The 21,178-nt window shown below is 37.6% G+C and overlaps 1 protein-coding gene across 1 annotated transcript in view; it reads left to right on the forward strand.

Annotated features, from left to right (window-relative positions):
- Positions 1 to 616: 616 nt before the first annotated feature.
- LOC149843661 (protein transport protein SEC24 A-like) overlaps positions 617 to 21,178 on the forward strand; it is a 31,915-nt gene continuing 11,353 nt past the window's right edge. The window contains exons 1-10 of the mRNA XM_090000000.1: positions 617 to 651; positions 2,116 to 3,052; positions 3,170 to 3,308; positions 8,927 to 9,117; positions 9,703 to 9,810; positions 9,987 to 10,190; positions 10,312 to 10,543; positions 10,627 to 10,776; positions 11,184 to 11,340; positions 11,729 to 11,856. Coding sequence (XP_089856126.1) covers positions 2,162 to 3,052; positions 3,170 to 3,308; positions 8,927 to 9,117; positions 9,703 to 9,810; positions 9,987 to 10,190; positions 10,312 to 10,543; positions 10,627 to 10,776; positions 11,184 to 11,340; positions 11,729 to 11,856 — 2,200 coding nt within the window. The 5' untranslated portion in view covers positions 617 to 651; positions 2,116 to 2,161. The remainder of the gene's footprint in view (positions 652 to 2,115; positions 3,053 to 3,169; positions 3,309 to 8,926; positions 9,118 to 9,702; positions 9,811 to 9,986; positions 10,191 to 10,311; positions 10,544 to 10,626; positions 10,777 to 11,183; positions 11,341 to 11,728; positions 11,857 to 21,178) is intronic.

The following is a 21,178-nucleotide window of genomic DNA, read 5'->3' on the forward strand; positions in this document are numbered from 1 at the left end:
CACGATTTTGAAAATATCGTGATTTTATCGTGACATTTTAAAAAACTGATATGGTTTCCAAAAAAATATGATGTTTTGAAAAGATGGATCATTTTAAATTGCGTGTATTTATCTTACTATTATCATGTTATTAATGCTACATCTATATAGTTTAAATGATTTTATATTTATATAATTTATTGTATATATTTAGATTTTAAATTACTATATTTTCTTGAGATTTGGAAGATTTTTTTTTAATTTATCAGGAGATTTCCTTTGCCGAGAAAAACCTAATAATGAGATTTGTGCTTATGATCATGATATTAGTTTCTCTGACCTCGCTTTCAAAAAAGGAGATTAGTTTCTCTGACCTGTAGTTGGATTTGGATTTGCTCCGGTTAAGGTCCGAAACCATATACAGCCTCTCTTTCACCTCGTAATTCATTGAGAAACGAAGGTTAGTTTAGGTATTTCAGATCACACATTAATTTAATACTAGTATACCCGTTATCAGACTCTACCACCTTTCTCTATTAACTCTTTCCGCCTGTAATCAAGGTTTTTAACGTTAAATTTATATTAACGAATTGTAATTTGTCATTGGTATTTATGTAGTTGAAGCGTCTGTCCTTCCGCAACTCTGCACCATCATATGGAGGCGATCAACAGGTAAAATTTCTCTCTCTCTCTCTCTCTCTCTCTCTCTCTCTCTTTAATTTTAAATTTGATAATAAATTTCCAAATTTTGATCTTCTCCTGGTACTTGATGAATTAGACGAGAGAGATCCATCGAGATCTCTCGCCTATGCATTTTATTTTCTCATATTTTCTCTATTTTTTCCCTTTTCTAGGGTTTTGGGTCGATCTGTGTCTGTTTCTATGTCACTGGACGATCTCAGATTTGGGTTTCTAATTTGCGTTTTGGGGTTTATTGGGAAATTTTTATATGGGCAGTTTCTAATTTTAGAATTCGTTGTTTTGCTTCGTTGTTCGTTTTCGGCAGGTCGGTTGTTGAAAGGATCTAGGGTTTTTCCAATTTGGGGCTCCGTTTTCCGTTTCGTTTTTTGCTTTCTGGTCTGTTCATCCTTTGTTGTGGTCGGTGTTCTTCCCTTTTCTTTTTCCTTTTTTTTTTTCGGTGGCTGTCTGTGTGGAGTGTGATGATTAGATTGTCCATTTGAATTTGCAGAAACGGTTTCGTTTGTACGTTTTGGTTGAGCATTCAAATTGCCGATAGTCTCTTGCGTTCGAAATATTCAAAGTCGGGATTTGCTTTTTTTGTGTTTTTGCTTTTTTACCTTCAGTGTTATCTAACTGCGTTGATTTTATATTCATTTTAAACCAAAAATTTAAAGTCCTGGTTCTGTACTTTACTTAAACTAAACACAACAAGTGCCAGATTTGATATGCTTACTTTGCCACTTTCGTGTCGTCTGGCCCGTAAGGTTTCCAGGTTGATCCCAGTGCCTACATAGTTGTACCTGTTTCTCTAATGAAAATATCTGTTCTTTTTTATAATAGTGTCTGTGGCGTATATACGCAGTTCCTGAATTCAAGATAATTTGCATAAGAATGCATTCTCTCGAAAATATGATTGCACTGTGTGGAAGTATCAAAGTTTCAGTCTTCTAGATGTCGATTTGTGTTTGTATCTGTTGAATTGGTGTGTTTAAACTTAATATTCAAAAAATTTGCAAATGGTAGGAGTGAGGATGGTAGTCTATAGAATTTACTATCTGCTCAAGTGCCGTATGTCTTTGATGCATTTTAACTTATTGTATTTGGTAAAAGAAAGAACCTTAATTCTCGAGCTACTTTGCTATACCACTTGTCTTAGTATCCACATTTTGATCAAGTCTGGTGGTCTTATCAATTGGGCTGTATTGACTTGATAATCAATTCTTTGCTATTTGTTTTTATCTTTCATTCACCTGGCATCTGCCTACTTTCCTTTGTTTGGATCAGTTTGTGAACTATGGTGAATGTCTCGTTGCAGCCTTTATATTTACCTAAAGAAAGAGAAGCAGGAGACCTTCATGTTTAAATGGATTCTGAAACATTTCTTGTTGTATAGTTTCTTTTCATAGCTATACCCTTCACAAGCTTGCAATAACCTGATGTTTGAAAATATGGCAGGTTTTTTTAGTATGGGCAGCAACTAGACTAAGAATATCAATTGAAAATGCAGCCCATGGGAAATGAAAGGCCAGGAGCTCCAGCTTATGTTGCCAGACCTGCCTTCCCCTTTGGTGCTCCCCCTCCTATGATGCCTTTTCAACCGTCTGGACCTGTGTCTGGGTCTGACCCATCTCTTAACAGACCTGTGGCTTCACCTAGGTTTAGTGGCCCTTCTGCTATGGGACCACCACCATTGTCGTACCCCTCATATTTGGGACAGAATCAGCGTTTCCCTTCTCCACAGTATCCTTCAACTGCCCAATCCATTGTGAACCCCACTGGCCCACCTTTTGCCGGTCAACAAGTAGCAGCCCCTCCTGTTCAACCTTTTGTAGGTAATCAAGTATTAGGCTCTCATCCTCCAACTCAGCAGTTTTTGACCCCTCCCCCTCCTCCTGTTGTGCGTCCCCTTGTGCAGACTCCTTTAGTTCCAATGGGACCTCCCCCACCAGGAGTAAACACAATGCGTCCCAGAGAAAGTGCGCCTTCATCATTTGAGCCATCATTTCCTGCTTCAACACCTGGTTTACAGCCACCTATGCAACAACACCCTTTCCGCTTACAGCAGGGTTTTGTTCCTCCTCCACGTATGGTTGGTCCTGTGACTCAGGATTCAATGCAAGGAATGCTTCAAGGACTTGTTGAGGAGTTCCAATCATTATCCGTGGGCCCTATTCCTGGATCGATGGACTCTGGAATTGACTCCAAATCATTGCCAAGGCCATTGGATGGTGATGTGGTGCCAAGTTCTTTCGGTGAAATGTACCCATTAAATTGCCACTCAAGGTATTTACGGTTGACGACTAGTGCAATTCCGAATTCCCAGTCATTACTTTCAAGGTGGCATTTGCCTCTAGGGGCTGTGGTTCATCCTCTTGCAGAACCACCTGATGGGGTCAGTAGTCTCTGTGCTTATCATGCTTTTATGTAACATTTATTATCTTTTAGCAATTTTTCTTATGTTGATGTATCATCTCAACTTTCACTTTCTGTTGCTATGTCCATTCTGCAGGAAGAAGTACCAGTTGTTGGCTTTACATCTGCAGGGATTATCCGTTGCAGAAGATGCCGCACCTATGTTAACCCATATGTCACTTTTACAGATGGAGGCAGAAAATGGCGATGCAATATATGTGCTCTGTTCAATGATGGTATGGACTTAAGGGGTTGTTGATCCATCCAACTTATCACTTCCACAGTCATAATTGTAATGAAATATGCAAAAATACAAAACGAGGGTCTCTAAGGGCTTATAAGATCATAAACACAAAGTGCACATGCACATACACAAGTCCAACTAAGGGACAATACAAGAGCACAAAGGCACTACGCAAGTACTAAGTGCATTCAAGACATCAAAGAACTAAAGTGAGAAACACAAAAATATAAAAAATATTCATCTTATTGATCATGAATGCTTAAGAGAAGCATTATTATCTTACAAAGAGGAGAAAGACGCTATATATAGAGCCAAGATGGGCATTTAAGAGAGGCATTTACTGTTATGACTATTGGAATAGTCCCATAGGCAGTCACGGTTTCAACAATCATATTTATGACTGTTGGAACAATCATACCAGCTACTTGGATTTTTCGAACAGTCACCCCCTACACTATAATAAAGACAAAAAAAAATATAATATTGTCTATAGTGGACAATCACTATTTACATGAAAATAACAAGATCAAATTGCCCTTAGAGAGCATTACATAACATACAATACATACATATATATATATATATATATATATATATATATATATATATATATATATATATATATATATATATATATATATATATATATATTAACACCCCCCTCAAACTTGGAGTGTGATAACTGAAAGTTTGAAACAAGTCCTTGAAGGTCTTAATTAAATACAAGTCTTCATTAAATACCAAGTCTTTAAAATATCTTCATCATCTTTATGATGCATCAGAGAATTTTGCAAATATAAGTCTCCAAATGTTTTTATTGGTGATCGTCTCCAAACGCCTTCATCAACTATCTCTATCTTCATGATATGATGCATCAAAGATATTTCTTTCTTAATCCATGACATCTTTAAGAACAAGTTGAGCATACCTCAAGGATAAATTTTCATGAAATCAAATCATAAACCCAAACTCAACATATTTTTCAAGAAAACATAAATATTGTTCATAAGAGAATTTGATCACTAAAGGAACTATAAATCATCAAGAAGAGATAAACAATTATGCATAAATAATATCCCAAGGATTTTTAGAAAAGCATTTCAAATGAAATAACAAATCATCAACGACAACATGAATATATAAAATATAACAATTCAAAAAAACCCTCAAGATAAGAGGAGATAATTAAATTCATGCATACAACAATGTGAACAAAATAATCAATATGAAACACACACACATATATATATATATATATATATATATATATATATATATATATATATATATATATATATATATATATATGCAGCATGCAATTAAAGCATATTTAATGTACATAATAATGAAAGAGAGAAATCTCACAAGTCCCAACCCATTAGGATTTATTCACACAACTTAGAATGGGTTTAAGCACAAAAGACCAAACATCAATCTTAATATATATATATATATATATCATTAATGAAATGCACATAAGATGCATGAAATTTTATCAATAAACATTTTTCCATACAAGTAGAAAAAGTTTAGAAATTTTATGAAGAGATTTTAAAAAATCCCACTTAACAAAAGGATTGATATTGGCAAATCTCAACAATAGTTCAACCACCACAAGTAATCACCTCACTAGTCCTCCAAACCTCAAAATTTATTAGCTACTAGAACAAGAACACAATCACAATGCCACTTAAAATGTACAAGCCAAATATGACTTTCAAATTAATCAATGCAGAGGGGAGTGGCGCTGCTATACGCAAAAAAGAAGAGACCTATGTCACATAGGTGCAGGTGTATATATATATATATATATATATATATATATATATATATATAGAGAGAGAGAGAGAGAGAGACTTGGTTAGGGATAACCAAATCTACTTTTGGCACATAAATGGACCTGGATGTGGTTGACTTACCTGACACAAAGGAAGCCGTATCCAAGTGTTGCACCCACATGGGTGCAAGTGCGATGCGGGTGTGTTTCCCTGTTTGAAGCAGAGTTACTGGAAGCGCCTAGGCATGTGGGGAAGTGCGAAGCAGTGCGCTTTCGAAATGCGCAGGGAAGCGTCTATTTTTTGGGAAGCGCACTTCCCTTTTATAGGAAGCGTGCTTCCCTTTTATGGGATGCTCGCTTCCCTCTTTTTTTCATTTTTTATTTTTATTTTTATTTTTTTCTCTTTTTTCGCTTCTCCCTCGCTTCCTAGGTCGCTTCCGGTTCGCTTCCGAGATGGTTCGTGATTCACTTCTAAGTTGTCCCATGCTTCCCGCTTCCTAAAATTTTGAAAGTGCCTCACTTCCCGCTCCCGCTTCCTCGACTAGAAACCATAGTTTGATGAGTCCATGTTACATAGGAATTGACTCATGGGTTGGCAGAGGCTAACAGAGCTTTTGCACATTTTCGTTCACCTTATTCCATAGTATTTCCATGAGATTCCTCTTTCTTATTCTTAAGCAAGCTCCCGAGAGGGCTTAGTTGCATCATGATATATATATATATATATATATATATATATATATATATATATATATATATATATATATATATATATGCTTCTATGGTGGTACACACTTAATTTACATAGTTCTATGCTCCAAAGACAAAATCTAACAATTGGATCATGATTAACATGTTCTATTTACTATTTCCATGTGATAAAGTTAACTGAAATATGATGTTTTATACAATTTTTAGACCAACCTTATTTTCATGAATTGTGAACCGTTGATTTTTATTGTCTCAAAAATAGGATCTTATGATGTATTAGATATGTAAAACCTTCTAAAATAGTAAATAAAGCATTCTAAACACATCTGTACGGTTAGATCTACCATTTGGCGGCTAGAACTGTAAAAGAAGAGTGTGTACCACAGTAAGGTATCGTGGTGCAGAACCACCTTATATTTTCCCTATATATATGTATATAAATAATGCGACACACACACACTGCCTTGCATTGTGCGGGGGGACACAATAGGAACAAGATATCCCAAAATTCTCAAAGCAATGAAAGACGAAGAATTGCAATGCTGTCAGTTCTTAGTGAGTTACATAAAGCAAAGACAACCAATGTGCTTCATAATGATGCAGTGAAAACCGTAAGTTAGCAAACCAAGCTCTGATTCCTAGCCTACAGGCTAAGTTTAATCAATTTTTGAGAAAGAAACAAAAAAAAAGTCATTTAGTTGAGCAATGAACAACATAACAGTTTCATCTGTAAATCAGCTGAAAATTTTGCTGAGTTTAGGAGAAAGAAGGCAAGAAGAAGAAGAGAAGTTTGTATTAAGATTCTAATGATGACAAAGACTCAATTGCTAAAATCTATCACAAGAATCAACATCTTTCTTCTTCATCCATTTTTTATTAATGACAAATGTGGGTGAAAGACCTGTATTGCAAATAAAACAAATAAGTTAGTCCAGTTAGCCCATTAGACTAGAACTCTTTACAAATAAGCATGCTCATAATAATAGAGAACCCCTAATGATAAATGAAATACTATGTCACATAGATGCGGGTGCAGGTGCAGCGATGCGGCACTTTAAAAAAATTTGGGTGCGAGGTGCGGGAGGGTATATATATATTAACAGTTAACAATAACACTAATGAAATAAAAAACAATTATCATAATATCATCAATTCATCATGCATGCAATAAAGCTGCATATGATCTCCAGATTAGGGAATTAGATGTAAATATAGTTACACATGATCTCCAGATTAGGGAGCCATGATCTCCAGATCAAGGAGCCATTCCACCGGCTTATGTTTCCAATAAAGAAGCCATGTTTTTTTTTGTGGGTTTTTTCCATATCCATTGGTAAATCTCAAATCCACTGCTGCCTTGTTCTTAATCTCAAATCCATCCTTTCTTTTTGCTCCGTTTAGTCAAAACCATCCTTTTGCCAAGTGTTGTTAGTTTAACCATGGTTACTTTATCAACGAAATACCTCATGTTGTTCAAAATGTACCTGCATGCGACCCAAGTACCCTCTCTTTTGAAATCTTTTGATGCCTAATCGACTCAATGGCACCCTGATCCCTTGTTGTTGCCGTTTGCCACAAAATGACACCCGATCTCTTGCTCTATTTGTTTGACAAAAACAATGTGCACAAGGCCAAAGCTCAATGCACTACAACATCAGTGCAGAAATAGGGGACTGGAACCCCTTGCGGAAAAAGAAAATCTACCGGATAGAGTCAGAGAGAGAGAGAGGTACGCAGAGAGAGAGGCGGGGTGGGGCGGGGCAGGAACGAGAAGAGCGAGAGAAACGGGGGGAGAGAGATTGAGAGAGAGTCACATACCTGGAGACTGGAGTCGTTGCGCCGGAGATGGGCTGGGTTGGAGACTGCTTAGAGGAGAAGAGGAGGCGTCGGTGTCGGGGCTTGCTCAGAGGAGAAGATGATTTTTTTGCCCTAATCCCCCGCAAACCCCATTTCATTGGGTTTATTTTTTATTTTTTTAAGTCTAGAATTGGACTGCTATGACCTTGGGTGCGTTGCGGCTTGACCGCACCAAGTGCCGCACCCGAGTCGCGTCAATGTGGGTGCCGCACCCGAGTCGCGTCCATGTGGGTGCCGCACCCGAGTCACGTCGATGTGGGTGCCGCACCCAAGTCGCATCGATATGGGTGCATCACCCGCTGGCCGAATCCCTATGGAACACTTATTTCTATTGATAATTGATTGGTGGTCATTTAATTTTTTCATTTATTGTGGATTAATATTTTAAGTGGGGGATTTGACTTTTCCAATGAATGATTTTTGTTTTACAAGATGATAACTATTCACTTTGAAAACAAATAGAGAGAGAGAGGTTATATATATAGGGTTAATATTTGGTGCCTTAGAAGGCACCAAATTATATGAAACTATTGAGCTGAAAATCATAGGTTCAAGCTTTATCAACTCAATCTGACCACATAGATGTGTTGAGAAAGGTTTGTTTGCTAAGGATCAAATCTTGGATCATGTTATTTCGATTCAACAATATGAATTTTTGAGTCATGAAATTTTAGTGCATTGTAGACCGTTCATTTTTGAAGCCCTTAAAAAACCTGCTTGTGTCACAATCATATGATTCAAAACTCATTTCCCACTAAACAAGCATTGTAGATCACATCCATAAGATTTAACTTACAAAAAAACCTAAAACGTATGATTTTCAGTTCAATAGTTCCATATAATTTGGTGCCTTCAAAGGCACCAAATATTAACCCATATATATATATATATATATATATATATATATATATATATATATATATAGCTAAAGTTATAAAGGTCCTTATAAATTTACAATTATTAAGAGATGTGCAATTTGTTAGTCATTTAGCATTTTATGATTGGTTCTGTTATTTAAAATTAGTTATCATGCTAAAGAACAAATAATTCTACTGGCCTTCTCAGATAATGGAGCCACTAAGGCATACCCATTCTGTTTCTTTCGAAGCTAACTTGACAATTCCCCAAGTCACTGAACATGTCTTTGCCTTTTCGAAATTGGTCTGCTTCATTTCACATTTTTCTTTTTCATTTTTCCTGTTCTGTTAAACAATTTGGCAATTTCTGTTTTATGTCAATAATGTTTGTAAACTGTTTCTATTCAGTTTCTGGTGATTATTTTGCACATTTGGATGCAAATGGTAGGCGGTGTGACATTGATCAACGGCCTGAACTCTCAAAGGGTAGTGTGGAATTTGTTGCTCCTACTGAGTATATGGTCCGGCCTCCAATGCCACCACTTTTCTTTTTCCTTATTGATGTATCATTGACAGCTGTCAAGAGTGGCATGCTAGAGGTAATCAGTTTATTCTTAAATCCATAGTCTTTGTTGTTGTTGAATCCTCTTTCTAGATTATTGAGTCTGTCACATAGGTACAGGTGCTTGTATACTGTGCAGTATGCTTGTTTTCTGAAAAAAGGGTGCTAGGGTGAGGCTGTGTTGTGTACAAACACACATATTTATATGTGTACTGCAAATGGAAAATTTGATCAACATGTAAAGAAAGAAAACGTAGACAGAATGACATATTCATATAAAAACATAAGCTTCTATATAAGCATCGCCTAGAAGCACCGGGCACCAGCAACTGGAAGTGCCAAGCATCAAGAGAGGATGTTGGGCGCTAAGTACGCACATTAGATAAATTTGAACCATTTGCTTTGTGTGTGCTTCTTGACCAAATAGATCACTTTTCTTAAAAACTTTGTGAAACCTTTTCTCAGGCACGAGAAATCAGGCCATTATAGTTATTCTGGTCAACCATTTAATATTTAGTTCCAAAGTCCAGCAAGTATTCTTCACCATATCATAATGCAATAGGTCCGGGGAAAACATATCTTTTGACTTCTAGCTAATGTGGCACTTTTTTTTTTCCTCCAGATCATAGCCAACACTATAAAAGCCTGTTTGAATAACCTGCCTGGATTCCCAAGAACACAGATCGGCTTTTTAACATTTGACAGCACTCTACATTTCTATAACATGAAGGTATGCCTGCCAATTTGGAACTTTGAGTTTACGTTTAGTTATCTATCTTTTCTGAAAGCAGTTGTCTTGCTTTCATTTTGATGCCTCTGAGCTTCAGGTATTCCCCCTAGCTTTGATTGTGCATGCTTAGTAAAAATTACTCCAACTTATTGTTGTTGTTTTTTGTCCTGTGCCAGTCATCTTTGACGCAGCCTCAACTGATGGTTGTGGCAGATCTTGATGACATTTTTCTGCCATTGCCGGATGATCTTCTCGTTAACTTGTCAGAGTCAAGAGCTGTAGTGGATGCTTTCCTGGATAGTCTGCCTTCTATGTTCCAAGACACTGCAAATGTTGAATCTGCCTTTGGACCTGCTGTTAAAGCAGCACAAATGGTTATGGTGGGTTTTTGTTTCTGGCTACCAGTGCAGACCTTTTAATCTAGTAATTTATGGTTTGTTATTCTTTGGTTCTAAATTGAGAGTAGGTCTTAACAGAATTCTGTTTTTGACTCTCTAACAGAGCCAACTTGGTGGAAAGTTGCTCATCTTTCAGAGCACGTTGCCCTCACTTGGCATAGGCCGTCTAAAGCTGCGTGGGGATGACATGCGTATTTATGGAACAGATAAAGAATATACTGTACGAGTACCGGAGGATCCATTTTATAAGCAAATGGCTGCAGATCTTGTCAAGTATCAGATTGCGGTTAATCTATATGCTTTGTGTGATAAGTATTGTGATATAGTTTCTTTAGGTATTGAGACTATTACACAGATATGAGTTAATTTCTCTTCATACATGTTATTGTTCAACCTAAGAAGATTTTCCCTTTGACAGGAACCCTAGCAAAGTATACTGGGGGCCAGGTATATTATTATCCTTCGTTTCGGGGAAGCCTTCCTAAAGAAAAGCTCAGACATGAGTTGACCAGGGACCTTACCAGGGAGACTGCTTGGGAAGCTGTTATGCGTGTAAGGTGTGGAAAAGGTTTGTGCCTCATGGTACCAATGCTTGGGAATGGTATCTCCATTATATTTTTCCCAAATAATGTAGGAAATTGGTTTTACTTGTGAGAGCCTATAAGTAAAGTTTTTTCCCTGGAAAATCTCTAGGATTTGAAGAAGAATACAAATGTAAATTTTTTTATAAATGGATATTTTGAAGAAAAACATCACAATAATGTTGCAGCATTCTTGTGATATTGTTTTGATATTTTGACTTTGGATTATTTAAACTTTGTACTTTTTACTTTTTACATCTTTCAGAAACATGAAAATTTTAAAAAAATGCCAATATTGGAGACTGGTTAAGATTCATTGGTTTACAACGGAAATCACATTTTCTGGCCTTTATTTCTTTTATCTAACTTACTATCATTCTCTTTGATTTTCCAGGGGTGCGGTTTACTACTTATCATGGTCATTTTATGTTGAGGTCTTCTGACCTAATGGCACTTCCAGCAATTGACTGTGATAAAGCCTTTGCTGTGCAACTATCACTTGAGGAGACATTGCTGACCACCCAGACTGTATATTTTCAAGTTGCTCTTTTGTATCCTTTCATGCTTTACAATTTACATGTCTTAATTGAAGAAGGCTGCAATGGCCTTTTCTTACTAAATTGTGAGAATGGGAACTGAAGTTCTGTTTTGTTGATAATACGCGGAAAATTCACAATGTAAGTGGATAATGGTGCTGCCATTCTTTACATTTTGGATCTCATTATGAATTGGTTCATCATTCTCTTCTTAGTATAGAAAATCCCAAATTGTCATTTTTTACGGGTTAGATAAATAGTTCATCGAGGCACTTTATAATTTTATTGCATGCTTAGGTAGCTTTTACTCATTTTAAGGCTAATGATGGGTTGAGATGTAATAAAAGTGTACATAGATGGTCTCATACCTTGTACAACAAGAAATGTCCTTAGCAAGTGCAAGGTACACATCATCATCTGGCGAAAGACGAATTAGAGTTCATACAGCAGCTGCACCTGTGGTTGCAGATCTTGGGGAGATGTATCGCCATGCTGATACTGGGGCAATTGTTACACTATTGAGTCGGCTAGGTAAGAATGCTTGCAAATAGAACATGTATATTGGATGTTAAACCCTTTATTAAAAAATGTATGCAGAGCATATATTTTATTTGCAATTTTATTTTCTCTTTTCTTTTATTAGTTATTTTTTCTTTTGATGATGAAATATGACCACAATATAACTGACCAAATAAAGGCATCCTGTAAGTTGTGCTTCTAAATCTCTGATGCTAGTTTTAAGTCATAAGCAATGTTACCATTCACTGCAAAGAACAGTAAAATAGTAGCATGGATGCAATGAGTCAGCAAAGAAGTTTATAGATCTACAAACCTTTGATATGAATATTAAGATTGAGCTCATAAGGATGTTATTGTTCTCGGTTTTCACATGAATATGCAAAGGGGTGACAGCTAGGTATTATGCAACTATATCTGATATCAGTGAATGTGAATAAAGTATCTTAGGCCTTTTGTAGAATTAATATATGGATACAGGAAACCCATTAGATTCACTGTTGTAGGTGATGGTTGGTTGATAATAGTGAGATGCCATGGTTGATATATGATAAAAGCTAGTCTCCATGCATACAAGAGCTATATTGCAGGTCTCAAACAATGAATCAGATATATTTACACCATGGTTCTGGTCCACAAAGGCAATGAAGGATATGAAATAGAAGTTTATAATGGAGAATATTGAAGGGCATTGGGATATAATTAATATTTGAATGGACACAAGAATGCATATAAGCAGGCTAAATTAGCTTATAGCGAAAATGAAGCCTGGAGGGCGGAGGTCTGATAGCTTTTCGAATCGGGAGAGGACAGTCGATCAGAGCTTTTCCATGACTGCAAACATGGTCTAATCTCCCCAAAAGCAGCTGGTAGCATGATGTGAATGCGGACTTAAAGAATAGTGGAAACTGGAAACAAGCTGACACAATTTTCTGGAGTTGAGAGGGGATCACCAGAAAAGGTGATGAAAATTGAGTAGCTAGACTGAAATTCCTGTGGAAGAGAATATACTAGGATAGGATGCAGAAAAGTTAAATGGCCAGGAATAAGACTGTTCCTGACCGATATACCAAGCAGTAAATCGGTAATCCTGTTTCTTTAGTTTCAGAATTGAGTTGACTATAGATGCTGTATGTTGAAATGGTTACTGCACTGAAGTGAATACCATGATGTGTTCACAGAGTTTTGCTGGGTGTATCAATGTGGAATCATGGGGAAAAACTTACTTGTAGGATTTGTATAATGAGTGATGTGGCCAGGAGGTTTAGACAAGGTGTTTCTGTTGCATGATGCTTCAACTTGCATGTGGGGGATAAGTAATCCATCCAGTTGACATGAAATAGATTGCCAGTGGAACTGGATAATTAACATAGCATCAGCGCGAGTCTTAGTGAAAGAGAGAGAGAGGACAGTGGGTTTCAATTTTTAAACCTGCTAACTGGTGGAATGGGCCATGACATATAAAGGGTGATCTGGGAACTGGTGATACGGCCATGTTTTGGTTTTTTATCAAGATGAGATGGTTGAAAAAAATACCAGGATTAGACAGCCTATTCATATCCAGGATCTGATTTCCTTCAACTTTTCTCTTTCTTTAAAACACAACAATAATAATATTATTATTATTGTTATTGCTATGGAAAATATCTATGTTACCTATGCTGGTGTGAAGCAAGGGTGCAAAATGAAAGACATTGTCAAGTTTTTTCTGACAATGATCTAAAATTAAGTTTGTCATGTCAAATATGCTTACTTTGGTATTAAGTGATGCAGAGAGCGTCCTGTGCTCTGTGACATGGATACTTTGGTATTAAGCTTACATTTGTTTGTTGTAGTTTTGCAGACATTATTTGTGTTTCTACAATGAGCACCGGTAGTATACCCATGTCATACCCGTCTTGGTACTTGGGTGCTTTGGATCTGGGTCAACTGGTTTTAGATTTTGGTTGGCTCATTTCCTTCATAATTGACACACATTATACATGGATTTTACACAAATTACATGCACAGATTATACACACGTTATACACAGATTACATACACACAAACGGAGACAGTCTCGGGTCTCCCTGTCGAGAGAGAGAGAGAGAGATCCGACTCGGGTCTCCCTATCGAGAGAGAGAGAACCCGAGAAAAGAGTGAGAGTGGACGTACCTTGCACCGCCGAGAGAGGGAGAACTTCTTGTTCACCGCCGAGAGGAGAGCTAAAAGGGGAATGGGCCTTTTATCACACGCCCTTTCCCCTTTTATAACCCGCAGTCAATGCACTTAAAAAAAATAAGACCCCTTTCACGCCTAGGTGAGCTAGGAAGCACCCAGGTGCTAAAATAGGGTCCTACCACCCAAACCCTATCGCCCAGGTGGGTCGCACCTAGGCCGCCTAGGTGCCGCCTTTGACAACTAAGGTACCCAGTCAGTAAAAGGAAACCAAAAAACAATGTTGTTACAACCTCAGCTTAAAACACCCATCCAACTTTTTCAGGCCCCCCTTTCCCTTTGTGCACACTCGCACATACATACACACATGCCAAACTTGACCTCCCATCAACCAAATCAGATGAGATTGAAACAAAGGCCCTGGAACCCAATAGTTTTTTTTGATGTTGTACAACCCACCAAGGCAGACTAAGAGGCAACCAAAGGCCTTTGAAATGTCAATGATGGTGGGGTTGGAAGTGTTGTAGACCAATCAATCACTGGATGAAGCTTACATAGCAAAGTCCCTTAAAGGCCTTCTGCACATTGTTTTTTCCAAAGCTAATAGAGCAAGATGTTAGGGGTCATCTTTCTAGCCAAGGGCATCGTCTTCTGATGGCAAAGGATCAGGCGTCAACAAAGTGGTTCAGGCACATCAGAGAGAGAGAGGTATCCAGGTGACATGCTGGTAATTTTTAATCAATATATGTGTTTTTTGTTGATGTCATAACCATGATATGCTACTAACCATGGTTAAAATAATAGTATTTAACACCTAACGGAGGAAAAGGTGGGGATGGATTTGAGATTAGCCAATAAAACAGATGGATATGGAAAAAGCCCTAAAAAAAAATAAAAGTGAGTTGGAGGTATAATGCATGAAGGATTTAATCTGCGAATGGCGTGACATTCTACCATTCTCATGTGGAGGAAAAACTCCTTTCATATTTGAAAACTGGCAGGTGATTAGGGTGGTAGGATTTAATTTTATAATTGAAAAAATGGTTTGCTTTGGTGGAGTCTTGCTGGGCAGTAAAAACCGTATAAGAAGTAAGAGCAATGAAACAAAAAGCTAATCAGATATTTGGGTGGTTTGGCAGAATATTGGGAAGAGGAAGAGCTTGGAACATATGATGTAAGAGTATTGTCGAGTGTCAACTATCCACAGTTATAATTTAATCAAGGCCAAGAACATGGGTTTCAGGTCAAGTAAATGGGTGTTTTTCTTAGCAACCCTAAGATCGTGGGCTATATGTTTACTGATACTACAGGGAAAGGTTTAAAAACTCTCCGAGTCAACCCAGTGACTCGATTCGACTCGGTCACTTACTGGGTCAAACCAGTGAATGACCCGGAAATCAACATAACTCGGCCTCAGTGGAGTTTTAGCATGACTCGATCGAGTAATATATATATATATATATATATTATGTATATTATACATTATACATATTGTTGAGAAGCAGTCACCGTATATATACATATGCATTACGAATTTAAGGGTAGTTTGGTAACTATTTAATAGGCTAGGTCTCTCTTATTTATTTTATTGTAGCAAAGGGTATTATTGTAAATAATATATTCTTGTCTAATCTCTATTTAAGAGAGATTAGACCTAATGAGAATTAATGATTCCTTCTCTGGCGACTTCAACATGGTATCAGAGCAGGACACAGCTCTGGGCGTCTGATCTGATCGATCCTTTCTTCCTCCTACAACGCAAACGCAGATCGGGTTGCTCACAGCGTCTACAACAACTGGTGTGCATGTGGGAGCACGGAGATTCCTGATTTCCTATCTGACGTCAGACCCAAGCTGCAGTCTGGATGACGTCCTCTTCATGGTGACCAAACTGTCTTGGATCTGACGTCAGATCCTGTCGATGGTGGTAGTGTGAACGTCGAAGAGGCCTGAAGCTTTCCTCATGGTGCAGTCGAGTCACGATCTTGGTAGCCTCCAAGGTTGCAGCTGTGGATTAGATCAGATCTGATCTGGATAATTCAGATCTGATATTGGGCGTGTGGTTGTGGAATGCAGTTTGTCGCAGCCCTGAATGTTTTTAGGTAAGGTCCAATTCAAGTTAGATTTGCAAGCTTCGGATCTGAGCAGCGTGTTATAGTCGTTGGTTGTGTATGTCAGATTTTATCAGTGTGATTAAAATCTGGTCAGATTCATAGTCGGTTTCATAGTTGGTAGTTGGTGTGCACATTAGATCTGAGTTTTCAGCAGGCTGTGTTTGCGTGTAGTTATGCCTGCGTTTTGAAACAAATCCATTATCTAATCTCATGGCTGAAACGCAAAAGTCAAACCTAAAGACTGAAACAGTGGAAACAAGACCAACTATGCTAGATGGTCTCATACATTCATGATGTATGTCTCAGGGCATCGCAGAAAACATATTTTGTTGGAAAATGAGCCTAAAGACAAAACTGGAAAGTATGCTACATGGGAAGAGGACAATGATATCATCATGTCCTAGATTATGAAGTGTTCAACTTCACATAGCCGATGGGCTTATTTATTACACGACCACAAAACAAATGTGGGACAATTTGAGAGATACTTACTCACAAGAAACTAATGTAAGTAGTATTCTTCAAGTGGAGGAGATCTATCAATCGCAGCAAGGAGAGTAAACTCTAGCACAGTAGTATGCCTCTGTGAAAGTAGCATTTGAGAGAGTAAATGCACATAGACCATTGTGTTGTGATAAACATAATTTTCACCAGGAGCACACCATGGTCGCGTGGTTCCTTACTGGCTTGTCAACTGAATTCTCAGTTGCCAAAGTTCAGATGTTGACGGGCTCAGATGTTCCCACTCTTGCTGAGGCATATAATTGGTTGAGCAGGCTTGTCATGTCCCTTCCTTTATCCCAATCAGAATCGCAAACCTCTGCTTTGTCTGTTTTCTATGATCGAGGCCGAGGTTTTACTCCTAATATATGGGGTTGTGGACGTGGTCGAGGCACAGGAGGAAGAGGCAAGCTCCAGTGTACCTACTGCGGGAGATTTGGGCATTTAGAAGATAGATGCTTTGACAAGCATGGACGACCTCTCGCACCTTCAGCTAAAGTTGTTCCTACGACACAAGTTGCCAAACCTGAGTCTCTCTATGCTCCTCCTAGTGATTCGGTTACACTTACTCGTGCTGATTATGATGAGTTACTGGCCCATCGTCCATCTAGTTCCTCTGTGGCTGATGTTGCATGTGATGGATTATCTTGTCAAGGTAGGAGGTGAATTATTGATTAAGGGGCATATAAACATTTGTATGGAAATTCATGTGATTTTTCAAATTTGAATAGTGTTGCTAACCATAAAAAGGTAGTTCTTGCTGATGGAAGTTCCTCTCACATTGTTGGCCAGGGAAATATTTATATCTCCTCTACTCTTCAGCTATCAAATGTTCTTCATGCCCCTTTATTTCCTCAAAATTTGTTATCTGTTAGTCGTGTTGCCAAAGAATTGAATTGTAGAGTAATATTTGATCCTGCCTGTTGTACTTTTCAGGACTTGCTGACGGGAAAGAGAATTGATGGAGGCTATGAGGAAGGTGGAGTTTATTATTTACACCAACCGGTTGGATCTGTTCATTCAGCAGTTGAGTCCTCTTTCAGTCCGTTGCTTTGGCATCATCGTCTTAGTCATCTTCTGTTGCTTAAACTGCGTAGAGTCATTCCTCATATCTCTCATTCCACTACCTTGCTGTGTGAAGCATGTCAACTTGGGAAGCATCATAGGAGTTATTTTCGTCTAGTCAGAGTTCTTCGAGTCAAAATTTGTTTGATCTTCTTCATGTTGATGTTTGGGGTCCAAGTAGAATTCCTAGTCGTTCTAAGTGTCGTTATTATTTAGTCATTGTAGATGATTTTTCCAAATTATCTTAGGTATTCTTGTTAAAAGATAATGTTGAAGCTCCCATTATTCTCAAATCCTTAATTATTAAAATAAAAACTCAGCTTAATTTTTGTGTCAAAGTTGTTTGCAGTGACAATGCTCTTGAATTCAAATCCTTTGAATTACTTTAATTTTACAAAAATCTTAGAATCCAACCTCAGACTTCTTGTCCTCATACCTCGCAACAGAATAGAGTAGCTGAGCGCAGGCATAGACAAATTCTAAATGTTGCTCGTTGCCTCATGATCCAGTTTAATATGCATGCGTCCTACTGGGGAGATGCGGTTCTAACTGCGGGATACCTAATAAACCGTATGCCTTCAACCTCTGTAGGGGATTGTATTCCCATTCAAATTCTCTGTCTTGAAGCTCCTCTTTTTCCCATCTCTCCAAAGATATTTGGTTGTGTGTGCTTTGTTCATAAATTTGGGTCCCAACCAACATAAATTGTTCCCTCTGTCTATAAAATGTGTTTTTGTTGGGTATCCCATGCACCAAAAAGGATATCGTTGTTATGATCCCATATCCCAGAGAGAGCATGTCAGTGCGAATGTTTCCTTTTTTGAGTCCATCCCTTATTTTTCTAGTACTTCTCCAAGATTGAAATGAAATGGGGATCTTCGAAACACGAGCTTTGATTAACAAGAGCAAGTGTCAAGAATGACACTAAAGCATAACCCTTAAAAAGGGTATAACTGGAAACAAAATAAAAATAAAAAATGTATTCTTTATTGATATGAAAAACCAATTGCTTAAGAAGCATTGGAGTAAAATACAAGAGGGGCTGCACCCCTTTATATACACAGCTGAAAGAGGACTCAATAGAGCTGTTGGGCACAGTCCAACAGCTCTATTAAGAGCTGTTGGACTGTGTCAGTCCAACACCTCTATTGCTAGTCAAGTCTGGACAGGACTTGACTAGCAACAGTCATTCTAGTTCAAACTGAACTAGATGACATAAAAACAAAAAATAAAAATAAAGGAAAAAAATACAGAAAAGAAAGAAATTAAAAATGTATTTATATATATATATAATAATATAATATTATTATATATACATATATGTACAGTTTTACATTTTAACACTCCCCCTCAAACTTACGGTACAATGAGCGAAAGTTTGTCTAAGAGAAAGTGAAATCGGGGAGCAGCGAGAGGCTTTGTAAAGAAGTCTGCTAACTGATATTCTGAAGTGACATATGGCAGATCAATTATCCCGTGTAGATATTCCTCTCTGACGTAGTGACAATCCATTTCGATGTGTTTGGTGCGTTCGTGGAATGTTCTGTTACTGGCAATGTAGATCGCACTTTTGTTGTCACAACACATTTGTGAAGCCTTTGTTGCTTCAACTCCCATGTCAGCAAGCAGTCGTCGGAGCCAAACTACTTCCATGGTCGTGGTTGCCATGGCTCTGTATTCAGCTTCGGTGGATGAGAGAGATACCTTCTGCTGCTTTTTACACCTCCACGAGATTAATGATTCCCCTAAAAAGACACAAAAGCCAGTGGTTGAGTGTCTGTTATTGGGATCACCTCCCCAATCAGCATCAGTATATGCAATTAAATCAAGAGAAGAGGAGGAAGATAAGAAAAGTCCTCGTGAAAGAGAGGACTTGATGTATCTGATAATACGCATGACTGCTCCCATATGAACAGAAGTAGGAGCATGTTGAAATTGACTTGCTGTATGAACAGCATGTGCTATATCTGGTCTGGTAATGGATAGATAGGAAAGTGCCCCGACAAGCTGTCTGTAAGGAGTAGGGTCTGCAAGAAGTTCTCCATCATCAATCTTCATTTTAACATTAACAACTTCTGGAGTGTCAACTTTCTTATCATCAGTAATACCAGACCTGAAAACAATATCAAAAGCAAATTTAGTCTGAGATAATAAATATCCTCTAGGAGAATAAGCAACTTCAATGCCTAAAAAATATCTCAACAAGCCCAAATCAGTCATTTCAAAATGAGATTTAAGAAGTGTTTTGATTGTTGCAACTCCCTGTTTATCGCTTCCGGTGATGATCATATCATCCACATAGAGAAGAAGCACAATGATCCCTGCATCAGAATTCTTAATAAACAAAGCAGTGTCAGTTAAACAGAATTGAAAACCAATATCAATCATAACACGACTAAACCTATCATACCAAGCTTTTGGTGCTTGTTTAAGTCCATAAAGAGCTTTTTCTAAGCGAAGGACTTTACCCTTAGGAATACTTAGACCAGGAGGGGTTCCATATATACTTCTTCAACTAGCTTTCCATTTAAAAAAGCATTTTTGACATCCATTTGAAAAATAGACCATTTTTTGATAGAAGCTAAGGCAATTAAGGTTCGGACAGTAGTCATACGAGCCACCGGAGCAAAGGTTTCTTCATAATCAATCCCATATTCTTGGGCATAACCTTTGGCTACTAAACGGGCTTTATATCTTTCAAGAGTACCATCACTCTTGGTTTTAATTTTATAAACCCATCGACATCCTATAGTTTTCTTCCCTGGAGGAAGATCTTGAATATTCCATGTAGAAGCCTTTTCAAGTGCATCTAATTCAGCTTTCATGGCTTCTATCCATTTGATATCATTTTTTGCTTGAAAATATGTGGATGGTTCTTCATATGAGTGAATTAATGCAATAACTGCCCTATATGTGGGTGAGAAAGACTCGTATGATACAAACTTTTCTGGAGGCCTCGAGATTCGGGATGATTGTCTAGTTGGAATGTTAGAATATTTCTCAAGTGCACATGGAGTATTAGACTCTTGTCGCCTGGAATATTGAATACTAGTATCTCTATGAACTTCTTCATTTTCAACATTAAGATCAATAATTCTGTGATCATCATCAAAGTTACAATCAAGGTCATATTCATCAGATGTTGATGTTAGATCTAGCAAAAAGGAGTACTCAGTGACGTCTTTTAATTTTCTAAAATCAAAGAAGCTCTCCTTTTCAAGAAAGGAAACATTTCTAGACACATATAGTTTATTATTTTTGAAGTCAAAACATCTATAACCTTTCTGGTTTTCAGCATATCCTAAAAAGGCACAGGGAATCGCACGAGGGGAAAGTTTATCATTTTTGTCAGTAAATATGAAACATTTGCACCCAAATATTCTTAATCTAGAGTAGTCTGGAGAAATGTTCATAAGTTTTTCAATGGGAGTGATATTTTGTAACGAAGAAGATGGCATCCTATTAATGAGATAGGTGGCAGTTAAGGCAGCTTCTGCCCA

Source organism: Nuphar pumila, chromosome 3, assembly GCF_984573655.1.
Source record: "Nuphar pumila chromosome 3, dmNupPumi1.hap1.1, whole genome shotgun sequence".
NCBI lineage: Eukaryota > Viridiplantae > Streptophyta > Magnoliopsida > Nymphaeales > Nymphaeaceae > Nuphar > Nuphar pumila.